Below are 24,237 nucleotides of genomic sequence, written 5' to 3'. Positions count from 1 at the left end.
TTTAGAACACATGAGGTAAGCTGGGCTTGGCAGACTGATATGTAATAGCAGCGGCTGACTCGGTGAGGAAAGCAACGGGAAACTACCCCACTCCTCATTTCCCTAGTACGCCTCTTCAGTGACGCCTAGGCTATTTATGACAGCTGTTGGCGTAGCTGCAGAGGATCAAACCAGCCTTCGGGCTGAATACCCAACATACATACGAGGTAAGCTGAACAGAGGAAAGTCTTCATTAATTGCAGAAAACCGGTCTCGATATTCTGAAAAACAAACAAACAAATTTTCACATAAGCCACAGTTCTGAAGTTACCAACGTGGGTAACCTCTGAATAAAAATGTTCACAAATCTCACCGAAGATTTGGTTTAACGTTATTTTTAGTCAATGTGCCTCCTTCACTAAAATAATAGGAGACAATCCTGACAGACTCCGGAGGGCTGAAGGAAATTTCACTCGCTGAGCATACTTTTAAAGTGATGGCATACATCTATCAAGTCTCATTCCAACTTCACCGACATTACATTACTTGATCCTCTAATTCACGGGCTTTTGAACTTTGTTTTTGCATCACGACACCTTTGGAAATCTGATGAAACGTTTGGTCCCCATCCCCATAAAAATAACGTAAAAATATAAATACAGACTTGCAGGCAATTACTACAGTTCTAATTTTATTGAAAACCGAAGTAAATAAACCGAACATGTTTTTCAGTTGTTGTTAGGCACGAATAAAGAGATGAAACTATGGATTGGTCTTTGACAAGGCAACACTCATATTATCTATGACACCCAATTGATTTCCACCCTTTGTTTTGACATAAGTATTGAAAACTCCGCTTTACACAGGTATGTAGTGACAAACGGAATCAGGATACCCCACGCTTGCTTTGCCAGACGAGGTTAGGATTCTTTCAGTCCACACCAGAATTTTCCAAGGCTCTGCCAGATTCGCATTTCAGGCAATTATGAACAGCGGTCAGTGTATTTCAAACTCATTTACAATAAAAAGAAACACAAATTACCTTTTAAATGTGTTACTTAATACATGTAATTATTACTATGCACTGCTAAAAATAAAATTCATCAGGTATGCTTCTGTTCATGTTACAAATATAATAATAATTTTATCTGACCGAGCTCGATAGCTGCAGTCGCTTAAGTGCGGCCAATATCCAGTATTCGGGAGATAGTAGGTTCGAACACCACTGTCGGCAGCCCTGAAGATGGTTTTTCGTGGTTTCCCATTTTCACACCAGGAAAATGCTGGGGTACCTTAATTAAGGCCACGGCCGCTTCCTTCCCAGTCCTAGCCCTTTCCCGTCCCATCGTTACCGTAAGACCTATCTGTGTCGGTGCGACGTAAAGCCAATAGCATATATATATCTGACTTTTACGGACCGCGTGAAGACCACCGGAGGTTAAGAATCCCTGCTCTAATTTAATATACTGTTTTTACAGTAAAACATTAAAAACTCTGTCAGTAAAAGTAATATCAGAGGAAGTATTACTGTATCATTATTGTAATTATTATCGAGAGGGTCTTTGTGATACTCAGGGGCTGCCTGATCAAGGCGGTAAAGGCGTGCTCGGTTCGCCCGGAAGGACGTGGGTTCGAATCCCCGTCAGGAAGTCGTAAAATTTAAGAAACGAGATTTCCACTTCTGGAGGTGCATATAGCCCTGAGGTTCACGCAGCCTACACCAAAAATAAGTACCAGGTTAATTCCTGGGGGCAAAGGCGGCCGGGCGTAGAGCTAACCACTCTGCCCCACACGTGCCAAGGTTAACTATGATGGAAGCTTTTACCATCCACTCCTCCAAGGGCCTTCATGACCTGTACGGAGGCGACTTTGCTTTGCTTTGCTCTTTGTGATACTCATCGCTATTATTAGTTAGAAAATGTTCATACATGAGAATAACAAACACGATGCATTTACTCGCATCATCCAATACAAGGAGAACGAAGAGAATTTACTGGGATTCTTTCAATAGATTTAATCTTGAAGGAAGCTTAGGAAAGAGGCTGTTAAATCTTTGGAGCGAAAATTAATGCGATGCGATGAACACGTGCAAAGAAGAAGACAACGTAGAAAGAAAGCACCCCAGCTTTTCCGCCCGGCACAGCAATTTCCGCATCAGTTGAAATTAGATATTTTACACTTCAATAGATAAAACCCGTCGCAGAATCAAAAGGAAGCTGTCACCGCCCTTTAGCAGTTTCGACGTCTACGTGTAGTCCATAAAACTTCTTCAAGCGAAGTAGCAGACTGAACTCGTGAATCTTCGAGGGTAAATGATTTTTAGGGTCTTTGTCACAATGGCAACCCATAAATTGGGAAAAACAAATAAATAAATAAATAAATAAATAAATAAATAAATAAATAAATAAATAAATAAATAAATAAATAAATAAATAAATAAATAAATAAATAAATTTCACTACGGTGTATTATTCGGCCAGTCATAAGAATCGTGGAAGCTCTACAACTTAATTGGAATATTGCTTGATAACTTGTTACTTGGATTTTGCTTTGATCGGAGAGTCAAGGATTTCATTATAACACTCGCATTTCTGAGAAGATTTCCCTTAGACGTACATATCCCCTCAAAGATACACTATTAGAAACGGTCATGTTTCATAATTCCAGAGTCTCACTCAGAGTCTTACTCAATGTTTCGGTATCAATCACTGTTGAACAGTAGATATTGCAGTACACTAACAAGTCACGGGAAAGGGAACCATTCAGACAAAAACATGGCAAATAGAACTACAAAGGAAATAAAAGTAAATGGTGAAAGGATACATTGTATCAGATTTGCAGATGACATCGTATTAATTGCAGAGAATTTTCTATCTCCATGCTTCACATACAGACATCAAGAGTCCATCATAAGCATTAGGAGAGAACGTTACTTCCAATCATTAAATCACTTATCCAAACCCCAGGTGTAAAATGATAACAGTAATTCACAATTCCAGAGACACTACCACGATACACACACGTGCTCACGACCAGCGACTAAATGTCTAAAATGTACCACCAACAAGGAGAGTTTTGGCCAGGAAAAATGATACGACAGCAATTTTGTGAAGACAGTTTTAACCAAAAAAAAAAACCTTGCTTCTCTGATCCGGTATCAATCACTGTTGAACAGTAGATATTGCAGTACACTAAAAAGTCACGGGAAAGGGAACCATTCAGACAAAAACATGGCAAATAGAACTACAAAGGAAATAAAAGTAAATGGTGAAAGGATACATTGTATCAGATTTGCAGATGACATCGTATTAATTGCAGAGTCAGAAAAAGAAATGAATAGAATGCTGCAAGTCCTCTCAGACACTATTAAACTATGGAAATTAAAAATAAACAAACGGAAAACAAAAGTAATGATAGTACGAAAAAATATGGGAGAAATTAAAACCAATATAAAAAATGAAAAAAGAATTGATCAGGCGAAACAATTCTGTTATCTTGGTAGTATGATAACAACAGAGGACAATAGATGCTCCCTGGATGTAAAGAGAAGAATAGCATTGGCAAAACAGGCATTTATGATTAAGAAAAACATTTTAACCAGCACATACATGAATATAGATGTCGGAAAATCATTTGCAAAATTATTTGTATGGAGTACACTTCAGTATGGAAGTGAGAGTTGGACTCTGGGCAATTAGAAAGGAATCGACTTGAAGCTGCTGAAATGTGGATATGGTGGAAAATGACCAGAACGAGTGGGACGGAAAGAAAAACCAACCTGGAAGTCTTAAGGGAAGTTAAAGAAGAGAGAAGATTATTAAAGGAAATGGAAAATAGGAAATTAAAATTTATTGGACATCTCATCAGACACAACACTTTCATCACTAACATTCTTGAAGGGAAAGTGCTGGGAAAGAAATATTTGTACGGCATCAAGAAGAGGTTAGGTTGTGACAATTACATGGAACTGAAACGAACAGCCAAGGAAAGAAAAGAGTGGTTGCATCGACAAGGCATTAGCCTTTAGAATACTGATTGATTGATCGATTGATTGATTGATTGATTGATTGATTGATTGATTGATTGATTGATTGATTGATTGATTGATTGATTGATTGATTGATTGATTGATTGATTGTAAATAAACAATAACAGTAAAAGTTAATTAAAGCTAAGACTACAAAGCAGTCTATTACCTAAAAAATTAGAACTCTGGAAGTTTTATCTATAACTTCACACAGAAATCGCAAGAGCAGAGACACCCGGACCCGTTCTCGAAGCTGTTAATGCAATTCGGAAGTTGAGAGGTACAGACGAAGGAAGACGGTTGAGTTGGAATAGACGTAGTGGGAAACAAGTTAATCTGCAAATCAAATCAGTTGAACTCAGCTCAGCACATGTGGAGCTGAGCTCTGTAATAATTAACAGCCGTACTATCCAAACGTTTCGCTGCTTGCCAGTGAATAGCAACGCTCCGCTGCTTCGCAATTACTATATAGGCTATCACGAAATTTATCTCACATTTTATAGACACTCTCACGGAAAATAACAATTCCAAACAACTCTCACGGAAAATAACCATTTAAAATAACTAACGAAAACATGACTTTTTACGTTTCCATACCTTCAATATCTAGCACTAAACGGTAAAAACCCAAAGGAAAATATATATTTCAGGATACCCCGTACGAGTTTTATGTCTTGATTTTACTCACAAAAATACAGTATATTCGATTAAGGATACGGTATTGGCCTCTCTTCTTCTTCTTCTTCTTCTTCTTCTTCTTCTTCTTCTTCTTCCCAGTTTGCAGACGTCGGCACTTTGTATGGAATTAGCCCAGTTTTACGCCGCACGCCTTTCCCGATACCGACCTATGTGGAGAGATGTATTCACTGGTGAGGTTTCTGGGATGGTTAGTAGTGCGAAATGTGGCATGTAAATGACGATGAGTATAAAGACGAACACAACCACCCAGTCCCCGAGCAAGAGGAATTAAACCACGCGCGATTAAAATCCCCGGTCCGGCCGGATATCGAACCCGGGGCTCTCTGAATCGTAGGCCACTACTCTGACCATTCAGCTGAAGAGCCGGACGCGGCAGTAACCCGTGATTCTAATTATTTTCTCCAACGTTCTTTTTCAGTTATTACAGATTCTTTTGAAAATCACAAAAATCAGAGAGCATTAAACTTAACAACTACACATCTGGTTACATTCCCCGACATACGAAAGTAACGCATCCCAAACAAGGTACCAATACTTGAGGATGCCCCCAGTACGAAATAATAAAATCAATGTCATTTAATAAGTCGGATTTAAGCCACAGTCGAAGTATAGTAAGTGGGAGTCTACATTTAACGGCAGCAGGGCAGGGAGAAGGAACAGGGAAAGAAGTAGCCGAGGTAATAAATTACACATAACCTCCATATTTTTCCGGGAGTTGAAGTGGAAAGCAATGGAAAACCATTTCAAGGGTGGTCGTCCGTAGGATCCGATCATGGCAGTCAGCCAGTCCTCAGAAATATCCACACTAACAAGCATGAATATTTCTGGTCAGTTAACAATTCATGTTTCTTTTTCTTTTCTTTCTTTTTTGCTAGTGGCTTTACGTCGCACAGACACAGATAGGTTTTATGGCGACGATGGCATAGGAGTAGGAAGGAAGCGTCCGTGGCCTTAATTAAGGTACAAGCCCAGCATTTTCCTGGTGTGGAAATGGGGAAACCACGGAAAACCATCTTCAGGGTTGCCAACAGTGGGATTCTTTTTTTTTTTTGCTAGGGGCTTTACGTCGCGCCGACACAGATAGGTCTTATGGCGACGACGGGATAGGAAAGGCCTAGGAGTTGGAAGGAAGCGGCCGTGGCCTTAATTAAGGTGCAGCCCCAGCATTTGCCTGGTGTGAAAATGGGAAACCACGGAAAACCATTTTCAGGGCTGCCGATAGTGGGATTCGAACCTACTATCTCCCGGATGCAAGCTCACAGCCGCGCGCCTCTACGCGCACGGCCAACTCGCCCGGTACAGTGGGATTCGAACCCACTATCTCCCGGATGCAAGCTCACAGCCGCGCGCCCCTCACCGCACGGCCAACTCGCTCGGTTATTCATGTTTCATGTTCTTTATGATTACCAGGCACTAACAGACATTATGATACGTGTCTCGATGGATCAGTAAATCCGAATCATGATATGGCTCGATTCCGAAAAACGAAGAAGGGTTTTGATAAAGGACGGGAAAAAAATCAACGCATTTCATTCGTCAAGGACCTTTCTTTGGTGGAGCATTCAGCGTCCATCGGATGAAAATCAGCTTTGGTAACCGTCCAGGAGACTTCTGCTTTTTCTGCTAGATGACAGAGCACATGAACATCGAGGCTGGTACGCAGCACGCTTAAATGGCATTTTAAAAGACCTACAACCCAACTGCTGAGCATTATTATTATTATTATTATTATTATTATTATTATTATTATTATTATTATTATTATTCACGTCGCACCGATTCATACACCTCTTAAGGTGACGATGGGATAGGACAGGGCTAGGACTAGGAATAAAACGACCTCGATCTTAAGTGAGATACAGCCTGCTGTGAAAAATGGGAAATTTCAGAAAACCATTTTCAGGGCTTCCGACAGTGGGGCTCAAACCTACTACCTCCCGAATGCAAGATAACAGCTACACGCCTCTTCTTCTTCTTCTTTGCCGTAAGAAATTCAAGGACAAAATAGTTCTTCCTTTATCGCAGTTAATAGTCTAGTTGTTAGTCAACTTCAACAACTACAAACCACAATTACCACTCTTTTTGCACAGGCACAACTGTGTTCCTGGAATAACGCTATAAATTTAAAAGTACCGCTACCAATCAGGTCAAATTACTCTAATAATACTGAAAACATGCAGTGATACCATGAGAGTTACAGCGCTGAAACACTAAATACCAAAATAAGCTGGTATCCAAAATAAGGGCAAAGTAGAACACTGTTGTTGAATAAAGGACGACATGCAACCTGAAATACATTTGAATTCGATATAAGATAATATGCCCGCAACAGCTGAGAAGTCTAAGCGCTCGACTTGGAAGCCAGAGTTTTGGGAACCCAGATTAAAATCGCTGTGCTAATACTGACATTTGAAGGGGTTATGTCTCATGTTTTGTTCATGGGAACTCATTTCATTTCCACCCCAAATGATTCAAATGATCAATAACCCATAATCAGATCATTCATATATTTTTCCTACTTATTTTCAATAAACTAATGATTATGTGATGCAAAGCTTTCCATCGGATGTTAAACAGGAGCCCGTTATTAGAAGTCTAGTTTATCCTGTTATACTCAGCGGTAGTAAAAATTAATTTACGTTCGATAACATATAACACACGCGAGACTATTCACAAAAATAAATAGCATGTCAAAGGATTTAAGATATTAGTATCGGCTTAACTAAAGACCATAATTTGGTTTCTCGTACAAAAATACTGACATCTAAAACCACGAACCAGAACCATGTTAACTTAACTTCACTTCAACAGTGGCATGAGCGAGGGTACTTCACGTCAATTGCTGTAATAGAAAAATACAACGAACTAGCGGAATTCGCAATGAGCGGTAGTGTCTCATAAAGAGAAACCACTCTGGACATTAACGAAACGGAATGCATACTAATTTAATCTTCTTGTACTGAAACAGCTGCACAAACAAGGCAAGAAAATATCAAAATTATTGAATCCCGTTTTGGACGGCTAAGCATCAACTGGTACTTCGCCTCCGTTTTCAAGTAGCCTGTCTCTCAGCATGACAAGCAATTTTGAAGTGGAATATAAAGTAACGATCTTGCTATATTACAACAAATAACTTACGTAGACGTACTCAAGACTGTGACAGAGAAGAAATAAATGAGACTTGAGGACCAATCATTCTTATCATTTCTACAAAATGTGAAAACACGTGCATAATATTTCACGTAAATGACCAGAAGGAAGATCGTTATACTTAACTATAAACAACTCATCGAAGCATACGTATACGCACATTCTCATGTTGTCGGACGGGGTCTTTTGTGAAATCGGTGACGCATACACACTACACTAGCTTGCTTACACATTAAAATTCTATAGTAATCGACATTTGAAGAGACAGGAGAAAAATCCGGGTAAGTTAACATTTTGTCGTAATCGATTTAGCGGTGATATACTGGGCATCGGACCAAGATTAATTCAGTTCACTACATTTCGAACTTCAGTTATTAAAAGCATGTAGCTTTAAATTTGTTAATCCAGTAACATTTTGAAATTAAAATGCCGTTTTTCTGAGTTCTGAAGGAAGTTGACTTACCTGGTTTATTTCCTCCCTGACCCTTCATTTATTTTCGGTCACCAATATTCTTTGTATAACTATTCACTCTACAGTTTTATTTTGCATCCTGTTTTTGACTCTAGGTTCGTTTTAATCATCAGGATCAATATTTACGAGTATATAAATAGAGTGAGTATGACAAAATATATATATTCGTACGATAGCCATAAAATATTTGTTTCCGAACTGACCCCAGAGGATAAAATTTCGCTTTCCAAATTGGCTCCTACGTTACATCCTAATTTGCTCCGAAACACTACATCGACTGCTCAGTGCATCAAATTCCTCTTCTTCTTCTTCTTCTTCTTCTTCTTCTTGCGCTGCTGGCCCCGAGGGCCCTTTGGTCTACCAAGCGACCGCTGCTCAACCCGAAGCCCTGAAAATTATGAGATGACGCGTGGTCAACGCGATGAATCCTTCCAGCCGTTATTCTTGACTTTATAGACTGGGGCCACAATCTCACTGTCCGGTAGCTCCTCAACTGTAATCACATAGGCTGAGTGGTCCTCGAACCAGCCCTCAGGTTCAGGAAAAATTGCTGACCTGACAGGTAATCGAACCCCGGGCCTTCGGGTAAGAGGCAGGCATGCGAACCCTACATCATGGGACTGGCATCGACATTTTCTTTCTCAAGACTTAGGTACAACTGTCCACATTACGTAGATGTGGTTATAACTGTTATTGCTATCGTCCAGTACTTCAGCCATTAGCTTGGTTTGTTTTCGTTGTTTAGTTAGCCTATTGTATGTTTATGTACTGCTTCTAACTTCTACATGGACAGACACATCATTTCTGTTTAATTGAGCATAAATAATATTGTTGTATAAACACTGCATCGACTGGCCAGTGTATCAACATCATCATCATCATCATCATCATCATCATCTTCTTCTTCTTCTTCTTCTGCGCTGCTGGCCCCGAGGTTTTTTTATACTTTCAAAAATCTCATTTTTAATGTGATAACATGTCACGTCTGTATTATTCCACAACGCTTTTCAGAAACGTATACTTTTCAAACTGTTGTTTGTTTCTGTATTATTTCTCGCTGTTTAGTTTGATGAACTGTATGTGTTACTTAGGATACCAATTAAAACATCAACAAAGCAAAAAAAAAAAAAACAACTGGAATAAGAGGAATAACATTTAAAATTCTACTTCGAATGGAGAGACTCACAGCAGTAAGGGAGCAGAATCATAAAATTCAGCCCAAACTTTAGGAGCGAAACTTGAGGAGGGAGATATGTAACAGGGGATCGAAGCAGTGCTTCGGAGTCGATTAGGATACGAACTGCTTTTCATGGGAGCCAATCTGGATAACATACTTTATTCTGGGTACCAGTTCGGATGCAGTCACAGACGTCACCAAGGTTCCGACTGAACCACTCAACTTTAAATCCCTATTCTTCTTCAGGCACAAATTTAAAAATAGTACGCAAACCGGATTTGCAGAGAAATACGGGTATGAATATAATACTGTATTTCAAAAATGGCATGCAAAGCGGATCTGCGGTAAAATACTTTAATGAAAATAATGCAACATGTCAAAAATGATATACAAACCAGATTTGCCGTAAAAGTACACCAAAAAAGGAGGCCTTTTAACTAATAGTTCATTTTATTCCAACACTTTTCTTTAAATATCGACTGATTATTTGCTTACGAAGACATCAAAGTTATCAGGCGCCATGTTTGGGTACAGTGTGACGGAATAAAAACAAGCCAAAATAACGTAAATTACGGAGTTTACGAAAGATGAATATAAAACAAACCTCTATTGATAATGGAAGATTACAATAAATTAATTCGTAAATACCCACGAACAGTACAAAAGTTAACCCACAATCCCCGGTCTACGTTTGCCCCCTATTCTTACCTCTGATATTTCCGATCAGTTTTTCAAAACCAAGAATGAAGAAATACTGTGTAGTTAATTAATAGTGCACCGAATTAAACTCTCTCTCAGCGGCAAATGTTATATACATTACATTTGCCGGTCAAGAATATGCGCAAATACTAGACCTCACATGCGTAATATCCGAACTAGATCTCGTAAGGTCTTTGAAATTAACACTACTACGAGGGACCACTACCTGGGGGAGTGATTCCGTGGCATTGTGTTGCGGGATGATGGAGATTTATCTCATATTTGTCCTTTATCCCTTCACTATACTGTGAAATATTAAATATCGTAAATTATGAGAAGAGTACAACATGATTTGGTTAAACAATGATTCACTGACAATTTTTGTGAAGACAGACTCAGTTTATGTATGGTTGAAATTAATTGTCAAAGACGGCAAGTGCATTCGATACGAACAAGAGGTGCAGCTGACTTACGTCATCAAACGTGGTTTAACCTTGACCTTATCTTATCGCATAGAACAGCCCAGAGCAGTGTCCTAAATTGGCTCCCAAGCACCAATTGGCCAATAGCTAATTCAAACAAAGCAGCAGCAAACGCACATTTCGTAAAGCAGTATAGCTTTAGGCCCAAGGTGATACCTACAACAGATTAGGTGGCAACATCACGTCCATGGAAATGTGCGGTTTTAGAACACGAACAGAATTGTGGTTAGCTCCCGTATAAGAAATGCACGATTTGATTTGTTTTAACGATCTAGAATACATTATTATTATTATTATTATTGAATTCTGTAAAGGATAAAAGGAAGCCATAATTTTCTTACTGATGAGCGCCAATCGTCTTATTAGGAAGGAAATTAAACTAGTAAACCGGCGAGCATGTCCTTTCAAGGCCGGAGAGTCCATTCATGGAGGTAAGGAGGAACGGGAACCATTTTATGCCGAGGTCAGCATAACCATAAACGATGAATAAAGAAGAAAAGTGAAAATCGTGGAAGTGATAGTATTTCTGATATAACATTATTACAAAAATGGAGCGGTATAGGGGGAAAGCGAATGCCTCTTGTTCGGAGGAAACGGATTCTATTCCCAAATGTTAAATTCTGGACTGAGGGCTAGGATCGGGTTCACTCAGCCTCGCGAGACCAAGTGAGGAGCTGGTAACAGCGGCAGCTGGGAACCAAAATATACGCTGACACGTGCACTCCAATACCTGCAGACCATCTGGTTGGGCAGCAGTTGTCTTGGAAGACCAAGAACCTTAATGGCCTGTATGTGCCATAGGGATTGAATGAGGGCGGGCGGAGGTGGGGTTGGCAAGCCCCTCATCCCTCGAAGAATGAGAGAGTCCGGATTTAGAAATTAGGATGAGGAGTTTGAGATATGAATGAGACACTGGAGGGTCTCCAAAAACTGTGAGACGAACAAAAGGCCAGGAATAACCATCTTAAGGCTCTAGGGACGTAATCTTTTCAGTGTCATCAAAATGAGTCTTCATTATTCATAACAAAGGAGTATAACGACAAAGATGTAAAACAGAAGTTGCAGTGGTCACCGAAAGATGGCACAATCAATGCAGAGAGAAGCTCAACAGAAAAAAAAAAAGTGATGCCGCAGCTTCCGTAAGAAGTTCTTGTAAGAAAAACAAAATCAATGGGTTCACCACTGTATACTCAGCAAGGCAGAAAATAGGCGAAACAGACAGAGAATAAAACGTGGCTGCAGCAATGGTGGGAATACCATATGTCTGGTCAAGTCAGCCGTGGAGAATCTCAACTCGTAAGATCGCGGTTTCTCTTCCTAAATCACATTTGAAGATGGCATGAGAAACGTGACATCTCGCACAGCCTCCATCCGTAGTTCTCCAATTCAGTCATTTTACAGGTAGAAGGGCGAGATATAGAAAGGCTGCGTGGTACTCGTAGCTGTTGAAGAAACGTTTCAAAAACTCAATGAAGGTACAGACGCACACGATAAGCCTGTGCTTGCTCTATATTTATTTTCAATGATAGTAGGATTTGTAGGATTTAAAAAAATGAACACATATCCTTCGGGAAGCTATGTCAGGACTGCACAACTTTATTGCCTAAGAGTGTCAAATCCAACTCTGTCCACCAGACCAAGGGCCAGATCACAACCGACTTTGAATCTTGGTCTAGTCCACTGAAGTTAATCTTATATAAATTTGTTAGTTAGTCTACGGTAAATAATAACTAATTAGAATTACCCTAGAACATCCCATATAGCGCAACGACCTCTTTCAAGTGCTGAAATGTGGCTAGTTCGAGCAATTCCAGGTAGACATTCCGGAAAATTTTAGTTTACTTTTCTTACAAATTTCTTGCTGTTCTCATCCGTTTCTTTTTCAGTTTTGCCTGTGTTAACCACTGTTTTCCAAGTAGAAAAACAGACAGAAGGCCAACAAATATATTTTTATTTCAGAGGTTTATTATAACTAAATTATACATCATATCAAATCAATTAAAATAAAAATTATTTATAAACAGGTACAGTTGAAAACATTCTCAATAAAAAAACGTTAAACATAAACACGAAGCTTATGTCACTGGGAATATCACACATACTCATTACAGTTCACATTTCATTTATTTGTTGCCAAAGTGTGGTGCCAAGTTTGAAGTGTTCATTCTTAAACTGATGTCACTTGAAGATGAACGCTGTTTGGATTTGTTCAAGTTCATGACCGAAAATGTTTTTTTTTCACAAGGATATATGCTCCCTAAAGCGAAACGAACGCAAACAAAACTTCGAATCGATTTATTTGTTATCAAGTACGGTAATGGGAATAACTACAAATGCAATTTATTGCTGAACTGAAAGATGCTATTAATCGCATGAACATAAACATGCAGAGTTTTAGGGAAAATGTAATTCAACGATAGGAAAAGTAATCTAATTTTCTATTCTCCCACACGTAACTTCAATCACGCAGACGGGCCAAAACAAATAACAGTGCGGGAGACATGCGACCCGCGGGCCGTATGTTGAGCAGGCCATATCTATATTCAATTTTCATAAAGCAAAGAATTATGGTTGTACACGAAATGACTCTTAAATGTACGTTAAACGTCCTGTAAAACATACAACTTCCAGTTATTCATTGACCTTCATACTAATAAAAGGACACTAATTTTCATAATTTTCGCGAGATGCTTGTGAGAGGGCCAAAGTTCCGAATTCACTTTGGTAGTAGGACCAATCTACATGGGTACCTTCCGTTAACGAATTAAAGTGAAAAATACTCGTATTTCTTGCATCCAACTCGTGGATTATCTGGTACTGTTAAAGTAGACCATCCGGAATTACCTCAAAAACTACAACCTTAATTTTATTAGTTAATGAGGAGCATCCTAAGCCAGACTACCTTCATTTTTACTTTTGTTTATCGTCACTTCAATTGATTTTGTTTACGTGCTCAATGGATCGCCACCCTTCGGTATTTCCTGGAAGGGATAACTAAGCCAGCAATGGGGACCTCCCAGTCGGCCTGAGGACATGCCGCGTCTCCTCCTCTATTGTTCCCTTAGTCTAGTTTCACCGTGCGCCTTCTGAAAGGTACAACGAGAATGTTCCTTCTCTAGCCGAGTGCTGAATATGCTACTAACCCATCATCGAGATATAAATAAAAAGTGGTCGCGAACGAGAGGTTGTTGCGTCGGAGTGTCGAGTGAGTAACAGTTGGCTGCCGTCAGTTTCCCAGAGTATGGTAGCGAACAACGGAACGGAAGACTCTCTCTCTCTCTCTCTCTCTCTCTCTCTCTGTGTGTGTGTGTGTGTGTGTGTGTGTGTGTGTGTGTGTTTGTGTGTGTACTTCCGTGGACTAAGGACCGTCGTAGAGTCTACGATTGGATCAGCTATCGTGAGTGTAATTGGAACAGCGTCAATGGTCGTTACTGTGTCGAGTATTATCCAGCTGTTTACCAATGTTGAGCTGTTGCTGTTTAGTTTGACTGTGTGAATTACTGGACTGTCCCTGAGGTCGAACCAAGGAACAGTCATCGTGTGTTGAGTGGCCAGTAGCCGTGTTCAAACCTAGCGGTCTAAACGCAGCTGCTGTTCGGGGTGATTGACTTGTAAGCGCAAGTGAGAATCCCGTCAATCAGGATTACCGTCTCACAGGTACTCCAACGAGCCGGACTTCCTACTGTGCAAAGCAATTAGTGAGTGTGGTCATTCATGGTTGAATACAATTAATGAGTATATAGTTTGTATATATTCATGGGTGTGTGCATTTAATGCGTCATCCTGAAATAAATTAGAGCGATGAAATAGACTATGTTTTATTCGTAACAATATAGATTTGAAGGTGAAGTTCTTTAAATTATTACCGCAAGACAACGACAGAGTTTTCGCATATAAAACCCTCAAACACACGACCGACATCAGGCGGGACCTAGCCCGTTATCTTTGGAACAGAAGCATAACAGCAAAACGACTGCATCACTTAAGTCGGCTAACCAGCAAAAAGGATTCAGGGGTGAAATCATGTACGGCGACGTATTCCACTAACTGCTGTCAAGGCCATTTAAAATATACGGAGTAACGGCACCTTAACGACCTGACGCACGCCCCAGGAGTGTGGTGGAACTTAGTATTAAAAACAACGTAACAGCAGATTTACGAGGAGGATTCAACGTGACTTAGATGGCAGCCTCGCATCGCTGGGTTACGGGTTCAAATTTCGATGTACTGGTTACGGCATAATCGGATCTCCTGTTTACCTGTTAAATTCATTCCAAAACTCCAAAATTATTCGCCAGAGGAGTGTGACTAGCCGGCACGTTTCTCAACCCCACGCTCTTGAGGGACATACTCTCCAGAAAAAAGCTGTTTCAAGTTACGAGATACCTACTCCATCCTAGGCCTAACACCAATCGTTCAATAACACATGATATAAAATACTTCTTAGAGACACATCAGTAAACGAGTCTCTTAAATGAATCACCAATAAATATCCACGCAAAGCCACTAAAGGGACAAGCTCGTTCGAAAGTTACATGTAGGGCTCGTAACAAAGTTAAAAGACATGTTAACATCACATTCTGTTACTAAACACGCTACTGTTATTTCTCGGAAAGGCTCTCGTAAGGGAATTTCAGTTTTAAATCTTTCTAAACATAAATATTCACCACAATCGAGAATTGCTTAGAAAATGGAAGACTAGCATTAGAGTAAACAGATAAGGACACATCTAAATACACTTCTGATCATTCTGAAGCCGCAGATGTTAAGAGAGAAAGACGGCCTTAAGGCTGTAGTGTAATACATTTGTACAAAACAAAGGTGGCACGAAAATTAACGCTAGTTACGGATGTTAGCGGTTGACTAGAGAAATACAGATAAGAGTTTTATGCATTTACATTTTCCATCAAGCGAACGGGTAAATTATTTTTTTAACTCAATAATGCAGTATATTAAATTAAAATATTGATTTAATTTATATCATTTCCCCCACGTGTAAGAAACACCACTGTGATTAATAACGGAACCTCCTACAAAGTTCCCTGCATTCGTATTATGAATGATGTTGAAAAGTGTTACTAACTTGCTCTCCGATAACACCTAGCCGATGCTTGTTAGTGTAGGCTCTAATTGCTCATTAGAGGTAGGTGATCGCGATATAATTATTCGGGATTATACTTGTTTACATTTCCGAGTCGTCAGACTAGAAATGATGCGCACTCGAGCACCAACAGGTTAAGAACTTAGTTGCTTCTCCAAATCACCAGCACCATAATTAACAACGACGCGCCTAGTATGAATAAAGGGAGTCTGCAAAGAAGAGGACCAGCCTCGCATAGCTGGATTAAGGGCTCAAATTTCGCTGTGCTGATTACGGCATAATCGGATCTCTTGTTTACCTGTTAAATTCATTCCCATACCCCAAAAGAATTCGTCATAACCTCGTAGGAGTGTGACAGCTCTCGCCAGTCCACACATTTCTCTACCCCAGCACTCTCAAGAGACATCATCTCCCTGACCTGATACTTTATTATCGGGATCAGGTTAAGTAGATAATTGTACAGGATTTGAGTGTTTACACTACGCTGCGATTTTAACCGTCGTATATTATCCGATCAAAAGCATCTGCCTTTATAAGCCGAGTGGTGTAAGCCTACTTTGTGACAGGACTGAGATGCTGTCCAATAGTGAATTAGGAAATAGATTCCTATGCAATAGGGCTTATGGGAAACTTTTCAGGTTTTCATTGGACAATACATGTTTTCAGATGTTGGGAAAACTCACGTATCCAATTTCAAATTCGGTGGCATATATCGCTACCAGAAATTAGTTCCACAACCCAGGGGATCTCCGTAACGACTGGTATTCAGAAAGTCGCCAGTCAGACAAATTCAAGCCTCATGAAGTAATATTTAGAGTACACTGAAATGTTGCAATATAGCTCGCCAGAGAAACTTCCTCTCTTTAGTATCGTAATTTCTTTTAGAGAAATTCAATATTTTTATGAGTGATTTTCTAGCACCTACATTTAGTTTCTTATAATTTTCTTTGCATGATTTTGTTACAATATGCATAACTATAATACACCAATAAGAGATTTCTATAGAACCATATTTTTTTAAATTCGGAGAATTCGCCAAAGTGAAATAACTTGTGCTCCGAGTTATTTATGGAATTCGATACGAACTGGCCATCGTTAAGTGAATTTAGGCCCAAAAAATTCTCTTTCTCAGAGTGACTTCGATCCTATTAAAAATTACAAATAACAAGATGCCAAAGAAAACAAACATTTTTCAAAGGTAATATTAAAATATTAAATATGAATTATTAAGCATGAACTCATTCACCAAACGTATTCAATTATATGTTTCAATTGATCCCTAGCTAAGCAGTGTTCAAAAACTTCCGCAACACTGGGTTACGCAGAGCTAAGATGAGTGAGCAAACACTGTTGGCGAGTGAAGTAGCGGTAAAGAACTGATTAAGGGCCGATGACAACAATGTTTGACCCTTTAAAAGAATCATCATCATCATCATCATCATCATCATCATCATCACCATCACGAATTGGTCACCGTACTGCAAATAAACTACAACTCGAAAATCTCTTCGAAGGCTCAATTCAACTTTCCGACAGACTGATGATGATGATGATGATGATGATGATGATGATTTACGTAACGAGATTTCCTTGCGTAAATCAATTGCTTGTCACTGAATTAATTGAACGATTCTATAACATATATAACTGTTGTTATTTGCAGATCCGCCAACTTCCACAATGTAACAGGAGAATGCACACTATCCGACATGGACCGCCTAACAGTAGCCGGATCAGGAGCCTTCCAAGTGGCTGACGAGTACGACTACCTCGAGAACAACTGCGTGGAGGAGCCAGTGAAATTGTGCGAGTTTAAGAAGCTATCAGGACGCATCCTGAAGACAGTAGACTCAGTATACCAAGACGTGGGCTCGGCTGACGAATGTCGGGAACTATGCCTTACTTCTCCATACCGATGCCATTCCTTCGACTTCGGTGATACAGGCGACATGGTCTGCCGTCTTAGCCACCACTCCCGCGCGACTCTCACTGACATCCAGGTAAATATATATACATATCCATAATTATCATATCGTCCTTTGCTTTTGATCAGCAGGATATCTGAAGATTAGTAGTTAATAAAATAAAATACGCAATTTAAAGAATAAAATCCCTTATTGAGCGACTAATGAGAAACATAACTTGATAGTATAACAGAGACAGAAATATAAAAAAAAGACATATAACATCTTGAAAACCGAAATCATCTTACGAGGAATTTATTAATTTCTGTTCAATGCAGAGGTAAAGAAAAGGGCACAAGCTATAGAGATATGGAGGTAACAGCAACGTTTGGACCCGCCGAAAGACAGAACAACCTATGATGATGAACAACCAATAATGAATGGAATTACAGTATGTAAAACCTGTCCACTAACCACATGACATTTCAGAAACAATCGACAATTTTGACAAACATGATACATAGTTTAGGTTCAATAAAAACGTTCACAGCTTAATGTAACCAGTCACAAGCGAAATAGGCAGTGCTCCTATTTCAGTATGTAAGTACTATAGGTAGATACATATATGCATTTCATATACATTCAAGCATACAGTTCGGCTCCTTGACTGAATAATCAGCGCAGTGCACTGCGTTTCAAGAAGTCGCGAGTTTGATTCCCGGCCGGGCTGGGGATTCTGCCTGTGCCTGGTTAGTTCCCCGAGCTCACGAGTTCGTGTTTGTCTTACTGCACACCTCTTCGCTTACACATACCAACAGAGAAACACGAAATACTAGAATACAGCCTTTCGCACAGGGTTGACATAAGGGGCATTCGATCGTAAAACTGGGCCAAGTCACGCATGTGTGAAATATCGCACTTCCGATCCTACCAGGGTGTAAGAAAAGCAATAGCACAACAACGAGGAGAATACAATTTATTCTCTAAGATCTAGTTCGCAAACGCTATCTTCTTCCTGGCCTTTTCCCGATCACATGGGGTTCGGCCCATTAAATGGATTTAGCCCAGTTTTACGGCCAGATGCCTTTTCTAACGCCAACCCTATGTGGAGGAATGCATTCACTATTGCGTGTTTCTGTAGTGATTTGTAGTGTGGTGTATTATATATATAAATGAGGATGTGTATTGAGACGAATACAAATATCCAGTCCCTCGAGCTAAAAGAATTAACTATACGCAATGAAAATCCCCGACCCAGTCGGGAATTGAAACCCGGGGCCCTCTGAACCGAAGACCACTACCCCGATGAGACGGACAGTTCGCATGGGCAGTGCAGTATTAGTAGTTAATGTAAAACTTTGTACATAGAGGGCCAATGATTTACTACACCAACATAATGTTTGTTTATTATGAGGGATTGAGCTTGTGAGATTGGTGCAGTGACTCGTTCTTCGTTCGCTGCTCATAGTGCAAATTAAAAATCAGTTTTGATCATTTTGTGAACGCTGATGATGACCACTTTGAGAAGGTGACTGCTATCTCCTGTGGATCATCTTCCTATTCAGCGGCACATGATGTTCGTACCACCCACTATCCTCTTATGGACAAGATTTTACAATAGCAGCAGTAGTAGTAATTAACATTGCGCATGCGAACTAAACGTTGTGTAGAGCTTAATGATATCAGCAAAACTGAGCTCTCCCGGTCTCCCAGTGGAATGGGTCTTATGTTCAGAGTACCAACCGCATGTTTCTGAATTCTGAAGCGGTATCGATATACTAGGTTTTACTTTTCTTTTTCTATTCGTTAAGAAAATTATCTGTAGTTTACACCCCATTTCCTCATTAACACATCATAATTTAATGATAAGGAAATGTTTACTCGCCGGGCTGAGTGGCTCAGACGGAGAGGCGCTGTCCTTCTGACCCCAACTTGGCAGGTCCCTGGTTCGGTCCGGTGGTATTTGAACGTGCTCAGATACGCTAGCCTCGTGTCGATAGATTTAATGGCACGTAAAAGAACTGCGGGACAAAATTCCGGCATCTCGGCGTCTCCGAAAATCAAAAAGTAGTTAGTGGGACGTAGAGCCTTTTAATGTGTACTCAAAATACCAGATAAGCATGGAGTTTGACGTAACTATTAAAATTTAGTTATATGCCACCACACTTAACGATTTTAGTCGAGTTCGAACCACTAGGACCCGAATTTCATCTATTCCTGTTGTTTTATGACAACTGAGTTTATTTATCATCCTTTCTATTTCCTCAAGCGTAATTTCACTGACATCATTATCCTCCCCATAAGCTCAGTTGTGTGCGGCATCAACAGAAAGATTTCCTCTTACGTTCCTTCCACCTGTCCAGTGATTCCCTCCGATCTATCATGAGTTCTCCTGATTATTTGCCCAGACCACTAAGCATCTCCTTTCCTTCACCCCTTCTACGATTTTTACTGTCCAGGAAGTTTTCCCTGCCGATTGACCTAGCTTTTCCAGCTTATTACCGGAATCTTCCCCTGACTTCTTTTTGGATTCCACAATTATTTGTTTCGTTCTGCTTCTTCCATCTACGTACAATTCCCTGTCGGCATCAGTTCGTGTTTGAAGCCATTTCTGATACGCCTTCCTGTTACGGTAACACTTCATCATTCCACCAAAATATTAGTTTTTTCCCATTTACGAGTATACACAAAGTTGTTCCTAGGCATTCCCTTGCTGTTTCTACTAGAGCATCCCTGTATGCCACCCATTCTCTTTCTGTACCCTGATTCTGCTTACTATTATTTGGAACTTTTCACGAATCACATCCATGTATTTCTGTCTAATTTCTTCGACCTGGAGATTTTGTACCTTTATTCGTCTGCGGACGGATTTCAGATTTCCTATCCTGAGCCTAGATATATTTAGTTCACTACAGATCAGATAGTTGTATCACCGAGAAATCCCGGAATACCCGCACATTCCTATTTACTGAATTCAAAGTCGGTTATGATATAGTCTATTATGGATCTGGTGCCCCTGCCCTCCCATGTGCCTTATGCTTGAAGAATGTATTCGTAACTGCTAATGCCATGCTAGCACGTAAGTCCAGCAAACGCTTACCATTCCTATTAGCTTCCATATCTTCCCCCACATTTACCAATCACCTTGTCATATTCTTCCGTTCTATTTCTTCACACCAGGCAAATGCTGGGGCTGTACCTTGATTTTTTTTTTTTTGCTAGGGGCTTTACGTCGCACCGACACAGATAGGTCTTACGGCGACGATGTGTACCTTGATTAAGGCCACAGTCGCTTCCTTCCCTCTCCCAGCTCTTTCTTCTTCCACCGTCGCCATAAGAACTATCTCTGTCGATGCGACGTAAAAGAAGTTATATTTCTCAGATGCCACAAATTAGATCGATCAGCATTGTGGATTCCCGCGCGACTAATGCAGACAGTCTATTATTCCCGATTCGATCACGAAAAAAATGGTGTAAAGTTCTAGCACGGAATGTACTTAAGCTAATTCTAGAAGTGGCTTTCTGTGGTTTCATACTTTAACTCTAGGCGAATGTCGTAATGGTTACCAATACGGACCACAGCTGCTTCGTCGATCAATCCTTGCTCCAGCTATTTACAAAACACTAACTCAGCACATACATCATAGCTACATATTTCACTTGACAGACTTCATATTCAGTGTTTACAACCAGCAGAAAAAGTCAGATTTCAATGAAATGTACTGTCAAGTCCGTACGATGCATCCAGAACAAAATAAATTGTCATGTAGCGCATTTTAAAGAGATAAGTTCCTTGAAAATATCCCATAACTTGCTTTACGTCCACAAACATAGATAGGTCCTATGGCGACGATGAGATAGGAAAGGGCTGGGAGTGGAAAGGAAGCGGCCGTGGCCTTAATTAAGGTACAGACCCAGCATTTGTCCGGTGTGAAAATGGGAAACCAAGGAAAACCATCTTCAAGACTGCAGTCAGTGGGGTTCGAACCTACTATCTCCCGAATGCATGTTCACAGCTGCGCGATCCTAACAGCACGGCCACTTGCTCGATCTGAAAATATCCCTATAAAATATATATCCATACACTACTTACGGCTATGTGTTAAACATCTTATTAAGGGCTATCAGTCTTAAGATACATTTTATAGAAAATTACTAATTGCTAGCCATTAAGGTCATTATTAATGAAACTTTTCTTGTTCCACCACCAGGATCCCTACCTCGATGTCCCAGAAGCAGCTACGTACGAACTGAGTTCCTGCTACAACGTCACAATCGTATGCGAGTCGGGAGGTATGGTTGCCAAAATCAAAACCAGCAAGCTGTTCAACGGGAAGATCTACGCAAAGGGCAGTCCTAATTCTTGTGTAGAAGACATTCGAGGCAGTCTGGACTTCCAGTTACACATGGCTTACGATGATATAGAATGCAACGTTCGCCAGCAGGGACTGGGCCGCTATCTCAATGATGTGGTCATCCAGCATCATGACACGATTGTCACCAGTTCTGATTTGGGTCTGGCTGTTACCTGCCAGTATGACCTCACCAACAAGAGTGTGTCGAATGAGGTTGATCTCGGTGTACATGGTGAGGTACGCCCAGCACTGTCCGAGGAGGTGATTGTGGACTCGCCCAACGTCGCTATGAAAATCACCGATCGTCTTGGCAGTGATGTACTTCCTACGGCAGAGGTCGGAGATCCTCTTGCCCTACGTTTCGAAATCTTGGACAAAAACAGCCCATACGAAATCTTCGTCAGGGAACTTGTGGCCATGGATGGAGTGGACTCCAGCGAAATCATTCTCATCGACTCGAGGGGCTGTCCTACAGATCACTTTATCATGGGGCCAATCTACAAGTCTCTGGATTCTGGCAAGGTGAGTCAAATATAAGATACTTAATGTAGCGTTCGCTTTTTCCCATTTTTGCACACAGTTGTTCCCAGGCATTCTATTTCTGTTTCTACTACAGCATTCCTGTAAGGGAATCATTCTCTTTCTGTATTCTGATCCTGCTTACTGTCTACTGTTTGGAACTTTTCACTAATCAGATCCATGTACTTCGGTCTCATTTCTTCGTCCTCCGGATTTTCTACCCTTATTCGTCTGCAGATATATTTCACATTCTCTATCCTAGGCCTAAATACTTAGTTCACTAAATATAATGCATGCACAGATCATTTATGTAAAAATACAGATATTACCTTATGTTGTCCAAGGTATGTCCAACTGTATGCGATACTATGTATCTGTGAGAATTGACTTGGTCTGATACAGTAATTAGCCGGTCCGAGTCCCTTTGGTGGAAAAAATCACCATCAGAATGTTGGCCGGTAAGGTAGGAAAGGTTGTGATGCACAATTTCTCATCATTAGACTGCATTCCAAAAGCCTGCATTCAATTGCAAACCTCTCCGCAGTGCTCGTGCAGACCCCTTGGTGTTATTCGACAAAGTGTCCTACATCATCATCATCATCATCTCACATACAGACGTGTAGGTCACCTATGAACGTCTACACCAAGAAAGCTTAACACCTACACGGATAACCCTGGCACTAAAAGACATACGCTAAATAAATAAATAAATAAATAAATTAAATAAATAAATAAATAAATAAATAAATAAATAAATAAATAAATAAATAAATAAATAAATAAATAAATAAATAAATAAATAAATAAATAGTAGGCAGAAGTACTCGTATTTAGTTAGCAGTATATAAAGGTAGTTGGATATAAGGATAATGTCCAGGTAGAGGAAGTGATTAATACTAGCAAAGAACTAAAATTCAACTACGTTAACAAAGATATTTACAAAAAGATACAAAAGTTGAAAACTAGAAAAAGAGCTGGAATTGATAAGATGATTGGTTGGGGTAAAGTATAATATTTGAAGTACTTATTTGATTACTGTTTGCGTGAAGGAGTTATACCAAATCTATGGAGAGTTGCTACAGTAGCCCCTGTGTACAAAGGAGGTGGGGGGAGGGGGGGGGAGGGTCTTTCTGATAATATTAGATGCGTTTGCAAAATACTAACTGGTCTGACAGGCTGCAGTTCGGGTTTAGGAAAGGTTATTCCAGCAAGATCAACTTGTACATTCCGGCAAGATATAGCAGATATTTTAGATTCAAGAGGTAAAATGGAATGCATCGCTATTTACCTATCTATGGCTTTAAATAGGGTAGATCATGGGACACTACTGACGAAAATGAGGGCCACTGGGGTAGACAAAGGAGTGTTTAAGTGAACCGGAACTACCTCGCGGGGATTTCTGGTAAGTACCTACGTGTTAATATAAGGAAAGATCACTGGGGTAATCACATAAACGGGATTACAAAATAAAGGTTACGGCTATCTTCATATGGTCATGTGGGTTTTTAGGGGTCGTAGTAAGGATATGAAGAAGAAGGCGCATAATTCACTGGTACGACACCAATTAGAGTATAGTTCCAGATTTCCGACAAAAAGCAGTGTTACGAAACTGTTCAAACTTTGGGCTGGGAGGACTAAGGAGATGAACAGCTCGACTAAGCAGTATGTTCCGA

At 40.1% G+C, this 24,237-nt stretch overlaps 1 protein-coding gene across 2 annotated transcripts in view; it reads left to right on the top strand.

The window, feature by feature from the left end:
- Positions 1–24,237, top strand: part of LOC136878933 (uncharacterized) — a 241,985-nt gene that overhangs the window by 203,198 nt on the left and 14,550 nt on the right. For both annotated transcript variants that reach the window (XM_067152562.2, XM_068229018.1), the window contains exons 4-5: positions 17,450–17,786; positions 21,902–22,567. In XM_067152562.2, the coding sequence (XP_067008663.2) occupies positions 17,450–17,786; positions 21,902–22,567 (1,003 nt within the window). The remainder of the gene's footprint in view (positions 1–17,449; positions 17,787–21,901; positions 22,568–24,237) is intronic.

The sequence above is a fragment of the Anabrus simplex genome, chromosome 1, assembly GCF_040414725.1.
Source record: "Anabrus simplex isolate iqAnaSimp1 chromosome 1, ASM4041472v1, whole genome shotgun sequence".
Classification (NCBI taxonomy): Eukaryota; Metazoa; Arthropoda; class Insecta; order Orthoptera; family Tettigoniidae; genus Anabrus; species Anabrus simplex.
This window is presented reverse-complemented; position numbering and strand designations above follow the sequence as displayed.